Below are 15934 nucleotides of genomic sequence, written 5' to 3' on the forward strand. Positions count from 1 at the left end.
CCCCGCTTCAAAACAAAGGAGGTCAAATTAATTAACTAATTAATTTGTGCTGCTCAATACAAAATGACTGTAAGAAATACTTGAAACAAGTTGATTTCAATTAATGTTTTCTACTGTCTACCCGGCTTGGCAGTGATAAAGGACCTACTGTTACAGTGTTGCACTTTGAGAGAGTTGGGGGAGTTAAGACATTAAAAGAGTAACCGGAGGCTGTGAGGGTTTCACTGCCCTCTTTCACTGCCCTTTCCGGCTGAGCCTGTTTCACCTCTGACCACACCCAGCTTAACTGGTTCTTCACAGAAATGTGCTCTGTGGAACCTGTAACCACACCCAACTGTGATGTGAGGATGTCCGAAAGTACACATGTACGTCACAGCAGCAAGGTGGGAAGTTAAAGCACTGAGGTCAGCAAAAACTAAAAAAGAATAAGGCAATTTTCATTTCCTGAAACAATTTGATTTTGCTTTAACAGCGCTGTCTGTATGACTAGAAACAACTAGAGGTAAAAAAAAAAAAGAAAACATGTATTTTGTCATTTTAGGAAACTGATCCTTTAGAACAAACATCAGATAAATGATAAGCTGCAGTGACAAGCTGCCAGAAGAAAACTGAGCACAACACGTATTGATTTGTTTCTGTTTTTTTGTTTTTTTTACTTTTTTATTAAACTTTTTTTAAAGTATCTATCAAAGTTGAAAAGGATGTGAATCAAGCTGTTGTGTTTAATGCAGCATGTGTGTGTTCTCCGTCAGTGTGTGTGTGAGCTCTGGGTTTGGATCCCAGTATGCCAGCAAGTCACTGAAGTCCAGCTGAGTGTTTTCCAGGGCGTGCGTGCTGTGATGTGGGAGCGGGTTGCAGTGCGTGTGTGTGTTAGAGTCTGTGTGTGCGCTGTCCTGTGCAGGTGTGTCACCGTGTGTGTGCGCGACGTCAGGTGTGTTGCTGAAACTGACCAGAGAGCAGCAGGGGATCGGCTCAGTCCAGAAACTGAGCGGGAGAAGCCGCTTGATCATGGGTCGGCTGCGGCCCTGACTCTGGCCCCTTTGGTTGAACAGTTCGGCTAAGGGCCCCAAACTGCTGTTGCCCTTTCCAACCCCGACTCCTTGGTCGTCAGCACAGGTCACCATGCTGTTTTCTTGCTCCTCTGGGCTTCCCGCTCTTGCAATTTTCAGCAGGTCGTCATAGTAACGCAGGCGCCCGCTGGTCGTGACAGCGGCCGAGTCGCTGTAGATGTCACAAGCTTCTTGATCACCGGAGCAGCGGCCGAAATACCGCTGGACGTCACGGCTAATGAGATCCGCAAACCTCAGCAACTGCTTGGTCACATCCAAAGCGTAGTGGGCAGGATTTAGGAAAACTTCCAAGCATTCCTCCTCTTCCTCCTGAGCTTCAGACTCTTCATCCTCCTCCTCTTCCTCCTCATCTACCTCTCTTTCTTCCTCATCTTCCCTCATCTCCGGTTTTTCCTCCAGCAGCTCCACATCTTCGTCTTCCTTGCATGGAGAGTGCTGAAAAATCAGGGGGAAGTAGGCCGGAGCCGGGGCCTGAATGAGGAAGTTTCTAATGACGCCTGCTGCCATGTTGGCTTCTCAACACTGGAGAGTCAACGACAGAAGAAAAAAAGTAATAACAATGAAAACAGTTTGTTGATAGAATAAAGACTTGAAATTGGTTAAAAAAGTTAAAGTTGTATTACCGTAGCTGCCAGGTTCAGGTGAATCTGTGTTGAAGTCCGAGGAAAGGTCTGTCCTGGGTCATTGATGGATCCACTTTTCTGTATGTGTGTTTGCATATGTGATCCTGGACCGTCAGGCTCGCCACTGTATATATACCTCAGCACGCGGCTGCAGACGTGTGTGTCTCTCGTAGGATGAGGTAGCTTCCAGAACAAATATTTGCATGCCGGATTGGCCAAACACACTTTGTTTACTTTATCACTGGGCAACCGGGGAGGGGGTCCAGGGCTAATGGATCCTCTGCTAGGAGATGATGGAGAGTCATTATACACACACACACACACACACACACACACACACACACACACACACACACAAAGATCATTGCTTTTTTCCTTCCCTGTTATCAGGCTAGTTAAAGGATAAAAGAGCGTGAAATCAAATCATATGCTGTTTTGACTTCTAAAGGGGAACACTCTGAACCCACATCAGCAGACTGAGATACAGTGCAACCTGGTCGGACGTGGCTCTCCTCAAAACACGACGCACTATAATGTTTTTTAAGTGGGAAGCATAAAGACACGACATCAAACAAGAGGCAACCACGTCAACCTTCCAAACTGCCAATCCTCGTCTTCAAAAAGAAGATTGTGTGCTCAGACCCGTGGCTATCGACTGACTTGGAAAAACTTGGAAAAGCTGTTGGAAGTGCCCTCGAGCAACAAACTGCTACGGATGAGCAGGTTAAGACTTTGCATGGCAGGGCGGGTAGCATCATTTTACTTAAACCCATTGAGCACAAATGAAGGTCAGAATAAAGCTCATAGGTTTGCATTATTTTTTATAATTGTTGTTTTTGTTACTGTCAACCATTTATGTTAATGATAGCAAAACCATACATGTGTTAACCGGCCTCAGCACAAAATCCAATTAATTCAGACTGAAAACTCTTAAAAACAGGTGACAAATATTTCATTTTATCTTTAAAAAAGGCCCAACCATTTCCTAAAACAGGTGGTCACTGTAGTTTTGAGCAAGCATGACTCAAACACGGGTACACAGTGCATTTGTTGGGGACTACTTTCAGCCGTGGAATAATACACATTTGCCGCTCCGGTGAGTTTTTACAGAAGCAGGACGGTGTGTGTGAGATCGACACAAAATAACAGTGCCTGTGTTTTTCATAATGAAGGAACATGTCACTCATCACAACAGTGTGGCTCATTGCTGTGCTTTTAGTTTTAGTTGTTGGGGAATAATAGAGATCTATGGCCCAGAGGAATAAGTTCTATCAGGCTTACACACACAAAGCTTAATATTAATACTTTTTTTTTGCTGAGAATTTGAAAAATAAAGAATGTCACCTTTATCATTTCAGAGTCGTACATGATAACAGGATTTCCCAAAAACATGACACGGTTTTGCCTTATAGTCATAGCTTCAAAATCTTGTCATTTCAGGACAGCTTTATAATATTTCCAAAGGACAAGGACAATTTATTTATTACCAACTAGCTGGGAAGGTGTTCACATTTTCAATATATTCTATTTTTTGGATATGTTTTGGGTGTATATTACAAGAAAAAATTACACACTAAACTTTCCAATAATTAATAAATATTACCTTTTATTTTAACAAGTAAAATGAAGTATAGTGGATTCAGATTCAAACTTGAATTTGACCTGCCAAATATTTGTAATGTTGCTTTTAGGAGATAGTCACGCTGGTTTACTTTATATATACAGTATGTATATATATATATATGTATATAACACAGAATAAAGCAAAGTTAGTGTGTTACTGTATGTTTAACATGTAAGTGTATACATGCACTTTTATACAGTCATGAAAGCAATGATTTGATGATTTTAAGTCTCGCCGATTGAGTCCTGCACTTTATCAGCTTTCACCAACCTTCACAGACATCTGTAACTCTGTAAATATGTGCATGTGCTTCTGTTTATATGTGCATGTTGAGCATTAATGTGTGTTTGTGTTTGTGTGTGTGTTATCAGGACACCCTGACTCCCTTGGCCTGCCTGTCATCAGTATCCAGGCTTCTGTGTTGATTTTAGGACTAAAGATCAATAGCGGCAATATGTCAGCTCTCAAGAGCCTGACAATGAATTACACACGCTTTTAGGCACACAAGCACATGGACACACACATGAACACACAGACACACACACACACACACACACACACACACACACACACACAGACACGTGCAAAATGAAATTCATCATATAAATGTGAGTTTATAGAAAAAATATTCCAGCTACAATCATTAAGCAACATTTTGAAATAATATACTGTAAATTTGTGTATATATAGTTCATGATATATAGTTCCTCTGACATGATGAGTAATGTATACTTGCAGAATAAATTCAGTTTGTGACATTATAATTTAATCTAACTTTTCATGTCAACCCTTTTTGGTTAACTGCTGTCACACAAATTGTATACGTCATCAAAACGTTCATACGTAAATACATCATTTCACACTATAGGTACTTTGTTCAAGGGCTTCCTGATGTGAACTCACTTTCTGCTTAGTAATTGTAGATAAAACATGAACTCTCCCCAGTTACAGCATAGTAAGGCTTGTGCAGCTGTAAAGCAATCAGAGGGATAGGCAAGATGTAGCTTATCCCTCTGGTGTTAAACAGGATAAATATACCCAGAACTTTGTACACACCAACTTACACCCCGACACACTCCCTATGTCACGGTGTGCATAAATGTAGCACTTCAAAGGCTAGAGGGAATCGCTAGGAGTTCCTCACAAAAGCTAATTGACACAACAAATTAAAAGTACAGAAATGTCATTTTTAGGAGGCAGGGTTAGGGAGCAGTACGCATTGGGAAAACCAGGACGGGATAATGAGTTGAAAGAATAAATGGATGGCTACAACAGATATTGAGCAGGCCCACTTTATTACCAAAGACATATTATTGACATTCATCCAACTGAAATTGAAATGTGACGGTTGTGGTGGGAAAAAATCCTATACCCGCTTTGCGTGAGTCTTTTCATGCTGAAATACATAAGACCAAAAACCAGGTTGTCTTTTAAGTATTTATTCTCTGCGCAGAGAAGGTTCAATCATCACAACAGAGTGCGTTCAGTCTCAGTGAGGAAGAAGAACCAAGAAAAAAGTGAACAAGCTTTCTTTATACAGAATGAGCAAAGGTGGGGGCCGATGGCCGACGTTACAGACATCTCGGTCTCAGACTTTTGGTCTCAGACTGATGGGAACAACAAGTGAAAACAAATGACCAGCAACCAAAACAAGCAGCCCAACGGCTTTGGCATGGAACATTCTCATACAACACAGTTAGTTATCTATGTGAACAGGCAAGAGAGAATACTTCTCTCCCACAACAAAGACACAGTGGTGCAGTTCAACAAAGTTCAGAGCAGAAGTACTTATGCATGCATACAATATACTAATATACTCAATAGAAATATATACTAAGTGGAAACATATACTAAGTAAAAAAAAAAAAAAAAAAAAAAAAAAAAAAAAAAATATATATATATATATATATATATATATATATATATATATATATATATATATATATATATATATATATATATATACACACACACTACGTAAAAAATACCATTACACGGTTCTTAAAAGTTACAGATAAAAAAAGAAGAATAAAAAAAGCTGCAAAGTAAAACTCTGAAATTAAAAGTCCACATTGTCAAACCGTAAGCAGTTCCCATTATCAGGTCGTTTAATAGCCGTTTTCAAGGTTTGCCAGAACCTGGGGATCTGGTCGTCATCATCAGGCCACTCCAGGTACGTCCGAGAGTTCATGACTCTCCGCAGCTTGCAGAACTTTTTGGGGATGGTGTCTTTGTCAATGGGCTCCAACAGAATCAGCACAACTGTGTCGTCGTTTTGGTCAAACACTCTAAAATGGGTGTAATCCAGCTCATACTTGCACCATTCACTGTTGACAAAATGCTGAGAAAGGACAAACAGAGTTCTGTGACTCTTATCTATGGCGTCCATGATGTTGTCCAAGATCCAGCCTCCGGGAACAAAGTCTCTCTTGTGGAGGCAGAGCCGGAGAGGAGGCTCGGTCTGCTCCAGCTCCGGGACCAGATGTGCCTCCACCCAACCAGAGTCCATTTCACTGTAGGACACAAAGGCGTCGTACTCGAGCTCTCCCTTTTTTAACTTTGGCTTTCTCTTGGCCCTCAGCCAGTACCAACTCATCTTCAAATACCACACAACGCTGAATTTGTAACACAAACCTGCGACGAGCAGAAACACCACCAGGATGCCTGAGCAGAGCAAAGAAAACGCTAAAGCTGTGTGGCATTCAAACACTGACAACCTCGCTTCTGCCGCACTCTTTCCTCTCACGGCGTCAGGAGAGTCACAGACGTACGACTTGGAATCATCTCCAAATGTGACACGAGAACTCGTCGATTGACTCGTCATGAACGCTACAAAGTCACATGAACAGACGTACTTGTTAGCACCAGCCTCCAGACTCTTCAGATCATTATAACGATTCAGACTTGTGCCGCTGAACGTCTGTAAGTTGTTGTTTCGAATGGAGAGAAACGTCAGACGAGGGTATAAAACCCCTTCTGGCAACCTACCAATCTTGTTGCCAGAGATGTATAACTCTGTGAGAAAAGGTAGGTTGATGTTGAACACGGTCAAGTCATTGTCTGATAGATCGAGGACTCTTAAACTCACCGGCAAACAAGCGGTTACGTTGAGTAAATGTGTTGATGAAAGGTTTAGGAACTGGAGACTTGGCGGCCAGTAACAAGTCTCAGGCATACTATGAAACACATTTCCACTCATGTCGATGTTTTTAAGCTTATTTAGTTTGGTGAAGAGCTGGCTGTTGATCGACTGAAGGTGATTCCTGCTGACGTTGATGGTTTGCAGACTCCAAAGACCACCGTTACCATTGCACATCATTTCGCTGAAGAGCAGATCACTAAGCAAGTTGTCACTGATGTCCGTATACTCCAGATTTGACAAACCAGCAGAGTACACACAAGGCCAGAGGAAAAACGTGCAGTTTATCAGAGACACTCTTCGCACCATGCCCACCAGAGATCCCACCACAAGGAGGGCTGGGAAGTTGTAAAACTGAGAGACAGCAACATTTTTGAAGACAACTTCCTCCAAACGGTTCATGTGTAGGAGATTTTGAATGCTATCCAAAGGACCTAGGAGAAGTTTAGTATCTAGGAGTTCAGTATCTACAAGTGCCAACCTAGTCAAATTAGAGTCCGACATAATATGCAGAAATGCCAAGGTAGCCGGAACGGTCATAGTAACATTTTTGAAAATAACATTTGTAGTTCCGCCGCGGTGGGCCACTTTGAATGGGAGGATTTGATCCTCTTCAGAGAACTGTGTGTCAGTGAATGTCAGGGTTGTGTTTTGGTGTACGACATCAGACAGTATAGCTTCTACGAGCGCTCGATTTCTCGAAAACGGACCATTCAGACCAAGTGTGACAAATTTGAGTGGCCCAATTTGTCCTAAACTTCCTTCTGCGTAATACCGCAGATTCTTTCCATCAAAAACAACCTCTTCGAGAGCACTGAGGCCAGAGAAGTCACTTTTTCGGACAGATTGTAGGTCAGGTCCTCCAAAAAGTAGGGTCTTTAATTTCTTCAGTGGCTGGAAAACGTTGCCTTGACCCAACATTTTATATTTGTTCCCCAAAAGATTCAAGTGGTGAAGAGAAAAAAGCTTTTCAAACCATCCAGCAGACAATGTTTCCAGTCTGTTAAAGGACAAGTCCAACTTCTCCAAATTAGTCAGCGGGAAAAATGCTTCGTCGTGGATCTTTTGGATTCCGTTGTTATTCACGATCAAAGACTGCAGACGGGAAAATGCAACAAAGTCATTTTTGCTTATCGTCACCAGTCCGTTGAATGAGAGATCAAGTTCAGTGATGAGCTTTGAAGGAGCCTCAGGGACTGTCCTCAGGTTTTGTCCCGAGCAGTTACAGGATGTTTGCTCACAGCTGTGACACTGTGCTCTGGAGAGTGAGAAGCTTTGATGCATCAGCAGCAGGACGAATGGGAGAAATGTCAGGATCCTCATCTTGAGTCCCCATGAAACACAAAAGAAAAGAAACCCAACCATCAGGCCTTTCCTTGCATACTGTTGTCCAACACAATCTTAGAATACAAACTACGATTGTTGACTGTGGCTAGAACTGACAAACTGTTCACATGGTCATATCTATCAAACGGCCCCTCCATCATCTGAGGTACATATTACATAAAACATCTAATCAATGAGTTTCTTCCAAAAGGCATTTTTGGAAAATAAAAACAGAGAAAAGCCATATTTTAGTGGGGAAAAACAGTTGCATTCATTAAACTTTAGGTGTTTTTCACAGCAGACACTTTGACCTGTCATAGTAGGAAAAACACAGGCGCTACCAATTATTAATGATGGCTCTGTGTCCCAGTAAGCCTCGACAGTGTGACAGTGAGCCGACATGCACAACACCAGGACCCTAAATAGAATTCAGCAATCATTACTTATATTATGCACACCTGTGCTTTTCTTACTGTGGCATTTCAAAACGTCTTCCAGGAAAAAGACCAATTATTGAGTGTGACTGAAGTTGTTATATGGTTTTTTGGTGTTTAAGGGATACCGACATGGTCAACTATATTGACAGAATTTAAATTGAATTTTTTTTTTTCTTTCAATGAAGGATATTCATCTATTATATAGTACTTGTTGCTCAAATAACAAAAGACTCAGGCAGGTTCTTTGAATGACTATTTAACTCACATATAATTCTCAATTTTTAAAAGCCATTACAGTTCATCACCTATTCAATAAGTATATTATTACTCCAGCAGCACACTCCATAAAACATGATATTGGATTGAAAATGAAGAGAAAATACCTTGAGTCTTGGCGTGCCACAGCTGAAATCGCTTCTCCCTCTTCACCAGGGCATGGCAGAAAGATACATTCACTTATTTAAATGTTCTTTCACTTCTCTAGTCTGCTAAACACTTCCCACATCTCAAAATACATTCTGCCACATTCAGAAATACAGCTACAGTAATTCTGGGAACTCGTATCTTTTATATGAACTAAATATTTGTCAAAACGCTTGGCGAAAATAATGAAAACAATGTAAACGCTATTGTATTGAGGCCGAGAGAGAAATAGTACCCGCCTCACTAGATGCATCACGTTAGACTCTTAGCTGTCTGTAGTTGTGAATGTGAATTTGTCCATTTATCTGTTTTAGGACCGGTGACCTGTCCAGAGGGTACCACACCCCTCGTCCAATGACCGCTGGGAAAAGCTGCAGCAACCCTCGACTCTGCACAGGGACAATAATTCTAACGCGTCGGCTGATGGATGTACACGGTATTAAGACACTATGGATGAAACTCGCTCTCGCCGATCGGATTGGTACGAGCATTTTCCCAAGCAAACGCCATTTTTTTTGTTAACAGGGCCTAAGATGGGTGATGTCCGTCAGTCCAGAACGAGACAAAGTGTCTGAACCACTTTCCTTGAAACAAACACTTGTTTGCAAAAATGTATCTGGACAAACTGGCTGGACAAACAGCCAGTTTAGTATGGAATTTGCTGTTGATATTCCCCTGAGGATAAATTATAGGACTAATACAAATGTTACATTTAAAGGGAACTCCAGTCATCCATTTCACACATCAAGATCATTTTTTGATGTAATGAATGTAGTTTAAAAGACACGGCATTTCACCAGGCAGAGAGACGGTTCTGAGCAACATTATTGAAAATCTTGGTTTGAGTCTGTGCTTTTTGGTTTTGATTTTCTTATTTCCTATTTAGTTTTACATACATACACACAAGCAGTGGTGGACTATAATTACCACCTTTCTGTTGTACCAGTCAAGTTGCAGCTGCACGGCGGTCCAAAATGTCCTCACTTTGCGTGAAATTGTCATTATGAGCATATGAATTATTGAGTTCTGGCCCAAAAAAAATGTGTTTTGTGAGGTCACAGTGACCTCATCATTCAGTCCAAGTGGACGTTTGTGCCACATTTGAAGACATTCGTTCATCTGTAATAACGCGTTCCTGAGAATGAGACAGACAGATAAGACTACCAGAAGACATGAAGCCTTCAACGCGTGACAGGAAGGGCACTGGCTGCATGCGGAGGGGCACCAACCAGCGAGCAGAAAGTTTTCTAGCATGTAAGGCAGCCTACGGCACTACGTCACGTTTTCTCCACTGGAAGGACAAGGGGGCGAGATTTAAGCCCGTTTTCTGTGGAAAATAAAGCAGAGGATGAAACTAAGATGATGACGCATTCATGGACTTGTGGGCTCTGACAAGTGATTGAAATTATCAAAGAGGGTAGCTAAGAAAAGAAAAACAGAGACGTCGATAGACGGATAAAGTTAAATACTACATTAACGTAATTAAAGAAAACCTGTTGAAGTACAAAACCTTTTTTTTTATTTTCTATGATCAAAACTGCAAAACATCTAGAAAAATATACAACAAATGTTTAACCTTTCACAACATTTAACATTTGAAAATGGGAACATAAAAGAGAAGGAATATTCACATTTTCCCCATTAATGATAAAAGAACATTCATTTTTATTTCCTTTCTTTTACATATCAATGTTTTTATATGTTTGCAATTATCGTAATGGTCTGCCGCTTGTGTTATTTTTAAATTTTAAACATCTCCACAGTAGCCAGAGTCGTTGGAGAGTTGTGAGTTGGAGCTGCGGTTGGAGGAAGAGTTCCATATGTCCAGGTTCATGTGGGGGCCGAAGGGGTTGAAGCTGGAGTACTGGATCGGTGCGCACGTCGCCTCCGGCTCCCGGGTAAAGGGAGAATGAGGCGGGGTGACGGGGGACACGGGGGACATCGGGGCCGATCGCTCGGGTTGGAAGTGGCTCTGGTGGCTCTGGTAGGGCTCGCTCTGAGGCGTCCAGATGGAGCCAAACAGACTGGACATGGGGGAGAGGCTGCGGGTCCCCGAGAAGTATGGCTGTGGAGGGCGGAGAGAGAGACAGAGACAGAGACAGAGAGAGAGAGAGAGAGAGAGAGAGAGAGAGAGAGAGAGAGAGAGAGATGATGTTAGCTGTTCAACCACTTGTTTCCCCTCATATTTGACGCTGCCTTGTGTGCTGTCCAAAGCTGTATCCCAGTATCGGACATCCGGGACACGTTCTGACCTTACCCGTCACTGGGCTCCGCTACCGTCGGGCCACTTGGCCGTCTGTTCCCTGCAGTGATGACCTGGCTGTCGTTGCTCTGCTTTTCATTAGCGTCTCTCCTTTTCAGCTAAAATAAAAATGACCTTCCAGCTCTAGTTTCTCTCAATCCTCAGCAAAAACGGAAAAGGGTAATCTCTTCAGGAGTCGTAGTGACTAGTGGTTCACGGCAACGTCGCCCGTTTGATTCTGGAGCTTTGGTTTCCTGTCTGTTTCTACGCTTTCTAACATGCGCGAACACAGAAATGTGTCTTTGTGGTAAAGATCATAGTTTAGTTTGAGGTGTGTTTTTAATCACGCAGTTGTACTACAATTATTACTTCATGGTATTAGGATTCAGCCCGACAGACATTGGAATTTTGAGACCAGTATTTGAGAGTAAAAAATTCAAACATATAACGATGAATGTATTTTTTTTTGATCGGACATCAGCTACCTTTTATTTAACACAATCCAGCATCCCTCAATTTTGGTTGAAGTGATTTGTTTTCCCGAAGCAGTACTACAGAAATAGCAATTCAAATGCAACAAAAATATATTAGAATAAAATAAAAATAATCAAAAAGGAACATTTTCTGCTTACAGGACATTTGTGTGCTGCAATTTATTTTTGCTTAAGTGCACATGATACTGAGCGTGTATTTTTAAACAAAAAGGAGAAACAGCAAATTAAAGAGAAGTTTATGGAAACCCACTTTCGGTAAGACCGAGTCTATTAAACCGGACAATTTTGTTCATCATTTCTGCTCCGACAAGTAGAGCAGAAATGATGAACGCATAAGAGGAAATGACTTCCTTCTAAGTCACAACAGAGAGGCCACGTTCGTCTTTACGGTGTGTGTGTGTGTGTGTGTGTGTGTGTGTGTTGCTGTTCAAAATGATGAAAACATCCAGTTTTACATTAAATCACGTGAATCACAGGTGCTCTGGTGCTCAATAAATCACAGGACTCAGGCAGCAGTCTGCTCCCTGATTGGCCTGCTTCATGTTGCACACAGCTTTAAAGGAACACCAGTGTAACTTTTAAAGATTGTTATTTCACACAGTGTTTACATCACGATTTTAACCGTCATTTTAAGTAAACCCACTGCAAGGATTTATTTCATTACACAACTTTAACCACATCCTGTACATCTTTATTGAAGTGAAACTGTGCATCGCTGCGTGAAATTAACTTCCCGTTTCTTGCATTATTTATTATGACAATTATGGATATTGATGGCCTTGCTGATAGAGGCCCTGTTGTTCACGACATGCAGCCTGTAAGACCAGCAAAAGTAGTTTGACCTGCATCACAACATACTCGAGCTGCAAAGAAGCTTTAGAGTGCACACAGGCAGGGACACGTCTCATTTCATTCTGCCTGAATCAAATGATTATTACAGTTTTCCTTTTTTTTTTGTCAGCGCATTTGATTTATTGCTTGCTGTCAGGATGTAAAGAGAATTTCAACAAATTGATCGACAGAAAATAGATCTGCAATTATTTGAGAAATCAGTAATACTTTTATCCTTATCAAAAATGCCAAACATTTGGTGGTTTCAACATCTCAAATGTGAGGATTTGAAGATTTTCTGAGTTAATGATGATAGTAAACTGAACATTTGAAAAAGAGAGAAGCTTGTATTTTCGAGGGCTGAGTGCTAAATCTATACTACAAACCCGTTATTTTGAACTGAATATCTTTAGATTCTGAACTGTTGAACAAAACAAGATATTTGACTATGATTATTAATATCCAGCTGCAGCAGGAGAGCAGCCAGACCACTTGGTCCGGATCAACCCATTTGAGTTTAGTGCTGTGCCTCCTCACCTTGCTGCCCACACAGGCTGCTGTGTCCCAGGTTGAGGTCGATTCCTGCGGCTGCTCCTCACTCCAGCTGGTCTGATTGCTGTGTGCATTCTGGGCCTCCTGACTGGGAAAACCACTCTGAAATGTTCCATTACCTGCGGGATGATTAGAACAAACACAAGCTTGTCAATGCTTGATCCAGTAACTAAGTAAATACGTTTTCATTCTACGTCGTCACATATAAATACAGTACAGAGTGAGATAGGACTATATAACTGGATTACGGTATAAAAAACACTCCAGGGCATGAGTTTGTACCTATGTAGTTGCTTTCCTCACAGTAGGTGTAGGGACCGTTGCAATGGTTGTTGGCACTAGTCCAAGTAAACCTGCGGGGGAAACAAGGAAACATTTGATCCAGCAGTTTTAACAGACAGATAAAACTGAAACACCGAAACACAAGGACACATTACTGCAGCACTAGATACACAGTATCTTACTAAAAAAGCTATTTTAAGCAGTTGGTGAAGTGAAGTGGCATAATAAGTCATTTTCAGATGACTGCACACATTTACCACAGCAGCCACCATTTGTATTTAGCGGATTCATTTTGCCACAAAAAAAGAGGAACATTGTTCTGCCCAGTTTTTGAACACTAACCCATTCTCCTCCTACGATTAGATTAGATTCTCCTTTGTTGTCACTGCAGAGAAATAGTTATAATCCTATAAATATCGTAATACTAACGAAAACCAGAATTCTTCCGATACAAAAATCTTGTCCCGTTGCCTCCAAATGCTGCATTGAACTGCAGAAATCTGTTTAGTAAGACAATATAAACAGAATACACAGCTGCAAGTATGATAGGAATACGGTGTATACACTATAGGTCAGATATACAGACATATGATTGACACAAAAAGTGAACAGTTAGTGTATTAAACAACGTTGGTGTGACTAACAATTTCCTATATTCATATCTAGCAGACACAACAGCATTAGTATTCATGCACGCAGGCAGGAGTCATGTTTCTGTCCAGTGTTCACTCTCTTATTAGCTTGTTTCAGTCTCCACCCCCTTCAAAGAAAATATCTGACCTTTCAGATTATTTAATGTCCAACTTTCTTCTGTTCCGTTATGAACATGCATGTCTGCAGTTTGGTGATGAATTTCTCATTAAAAGTGACTCTTTTCACCAAAATAATCAAAATTGTTATTTTTAGAATTTGAACAAACACTGACCCATTGTATGACGCGGTGGTTGCTGGCTGAGGTACGTAGGGCAGCGCTTCGGTGGTGTTGTATCTGAACTCGTTGGTGAGGGGGATGGATGGAGCCGACCACGTCTCTTCAGGCAAATACTGACCTGTCAGGTCTGAGGAAGCAAACAACAACCTCTCTTTAGAAATCAGACAGACGTAATGCACTAATCAGACTTGTTGAAGGCGTAGACAGGTGTTTATTTTAGAACACATGTATTCAGTATGAATGTCTTTACCCATGTTCCGTTCTACTCCTGCAGCAACAGCAGCAAAACTTGGGGCAAAGCTGGACGCGGTGGGATCGGGGCTTTGGCACGTTTCTTTACGGTACAAACTGTTCATGCTAAACAGGAAAAAGGCAAAAGTTACAAGTTGAACAGATGAAACGTTCTCTTCAAACAATACTCATTTTAATCTGACATTCTTCATTAGTAGCCTGCCCATGATGCAAAGTGGATACAAAGAAAGGTCAGGTTTTACTCTTTTATGCACCATCTTTTGTAAAATCTAACACTGACACCATTTTGTGGAAATAGAAACACTAATAGAACAGAATGAATAAACAGTTGTGTAAAATATGACTGTATTTTTGGAATAATTTTAGAGCATATGTTTTTATTGACCCAATTTTCATTTAAAATAAATTTAAATCACACTCCAGTATGATAAACTATTATCAATCTTTTGCTGACAAATGCTAAGATAAGAGCATATTATTAGAGCCAGTTCTTGTGTCCAGTGGAGTGTGTCTCTGTGTGTGTGTGTGTGTGTGTGTGTGTGTGTGTGTGTGTGTGTGTGTATTTGCTGAGGTACCTGAGAGCCTTGTAGTTTGTATTCACGGTCTGGTAGCAGTCTCTCTCTACTGGGTAGACGCCGTACTGCATGGAGTCCCCTGTAAAAAAGCAAAAATCTGTTTGCACCAATGTCAAAATACTGTAGTTGACCGTTCTCACCTGTGACAAAAATACAGCTACAGTCTGTTAACCATGATGATTATGTGTCATGAGTATGTGTAAGGGCTTTATTTAACTTAACAGTATAGAAACAGTTCTGGTTTTCCTAGATAACTAGTGATCAAGCGTCCCTTACTTTTTCTGGATGAGGTAGTGCAGGCGTGTGTTCGGGCATTGGGGTCTTTGTCTCCCTCTATGCTGCTGGCGCTGCTCCAGCTGCCCCAGCTTCCTCTGCTGGCCCGCACACTGCCTGACGAGCTGCCGGAGTCCGAGCCCGACTCACACACTCCACCACCACCACCACCACGCCGCTCTGTGGCACACTTCCGGCGAGTACGAACAGGACACACACCTGCCGGACATCAACACGGCCAGTTAGATTAAAATCAAGTGCTCGGATGTTAGTAAAGCTGCAGAGAAGTGTGCGACAGGTCAGGAGTATGCCCACCGTTCTGTTTGTGGGGGCTCTCAACACTCAGTCCAGGCTTTGGTGCTTCAGACTTGGAGCCGTTGCAGCAGCGGTTCCTGTTGCGGGGTCCACTGAGGTTACGGTCCCCTGTTTTCCAATCAGGTTCTTTCTCCCTTTCAGGTATCACTACCACATTGTGCTCAGGAGCACTAGGGCAGTAATCAGACAGAAACAATTATAAACACATCGTATCTCACTGGTTGGTGCTTATTACAGTGTTGGTTTCACTACAGATCAATGCTCTTTTCTCACTTTTTAAACAATACAGAACAAAGACCAGAAATTTTAAGGTATTTTACTCTGGAGTAACAGAATAAATATGAATTGATTCATGGATGAAAGTATAGGTAAAGTGAGGTCTACCTGGAGACATTTTCTGTCTTCCTGCGACTCCTCTTTCCCTTATTATTTCCTGATGCAGTGCCAGTCTCTGCGTTCTGTGTTTTCTTTTTCTGGCCTTTGCTATCTTCTCTCAGCTGGAGACAGAAGAACATTAAGTAAAGATGGTCATTTTTTTTAATGAG

At 41.5% G+C, this 15934-nt stretch overlaps 3 protein-coding genes across 4 annotated transcripts in view; all 3 read right to left on the bottom strand.

The window, feature by feature from the left end:
• Positions 1-722: 722 nt before the first annotated feature.
• Positions 723-1778, bottom strand: LOC137885453 (protein PERCC1). The gene is made up of 2 exons (XM_068727740.1): positions 1694-1778; positions 723-1592 (listed from the first exon to the last, which is right to left on the bottom strand). The coding sequence occupies exon 2, from the start codon at positions 1575-1577 to the stop codon at positions 723-725; it is 855 nt and encodes a 284-aa protein (XP_068583841.1). The 5' UTR covers positions 1578-1592; positions 1694-1778.
• A 3515-nt stretch (positions 1779-5293) lies between these two features.
• On the bottom strand, positions 5294-8629 carry LOC137885410 (toll-like receptor 2). The gene is made up of 2 exons (XM_068727676.1): positions 8603-8629; positions 5294-7779 (listed from the first exon to the last, which is right to left on the bottom strand). The coding sequence occupies exon 2, from the start codon at positions 7777-7779 to the stop codon at positions 5377-5379; it is 2403 nt and encodes an 800-aa protein (XP_068583777.1). The 5' UTR covers positions 8603-8629; the 3' UTR covers positions 5294-5376.
• A 1509-nt stretch (positions 8630-10138) lies between these two features.
• tmem131l (transmembrane 131 like) overlaps positions 10139-15934 on the bottom strand; it is a 32327-nt gene continuing 26531 nt past the window's right edge. For both annotated transcript variants that reach the window (XM_068726832.1, XM_068726831.1), the window contains exons 26-34: positions 15774-15886; positions 15390-15559; positions 15078-15293; positions 14802-14880; positions 14225-14331; positions 13969-14101; positions 13044-13114; positions 12747-12880; positions 10139-10707 (exon numbers count right to left, since the gene is read on the bottom strand). In XM_068726832.1, the coding sequence (XP_068582933.1) occupies positions 10390-10707; positions 12747-12880; positions 13044-13114; positions 13969-14101; positions 14225-14331; positions 14802-14880; positions 15078-15293; positions 15390-15559; positions 15774-15886 (1341 nt within the window). In that variant the 3' untranslated portion in view covers positions 10139-10389. The remainder of the gene's footprint in view (positions 10708-12746; positions 12881-13043; positions 13115-13968; positions 14102-14224; positions 14332-14801; positions 14881-15077; positions 15294-15389; positions 15560-15773; positions 15887-15934) is intronic.

Source organism: Cebidichthys violaceus, unplaced genomic scaffold (genome assembly GCF_023349555.1).
Source record: "Cebidichthys violaceus isolate CVI_PGR_0920_01 unplaced genomic scaffold, fCebVio1.0.p SCAF_4, whole genome shotgun sequence".
NCBI classification, from domain to species: Eukaryota; Metazoa; Chordata; class Actinopteri; order Perciformes; family Stichaeidae; genus Cebidichthys; species Cebidichthys violaceus.

What these genes read in the sequence shown, in the direction of transcription:
- LOC137885453 (XM_068727740.1), bottom strand. Translation starts at nt 1,577, where the DNA reads ATGGCAGCAGGCGTCATTAGAAACTTCCTCATTCAGGCCCCGGCTCCG.
- LOC137885410 (XM_068727676.1), bottom strand. Translation starts at nt 7,779, where the DNA reads ATGAGGATCCTGACATTTCTCCCATTCGTCCTGCTGCTGATGCATCAA.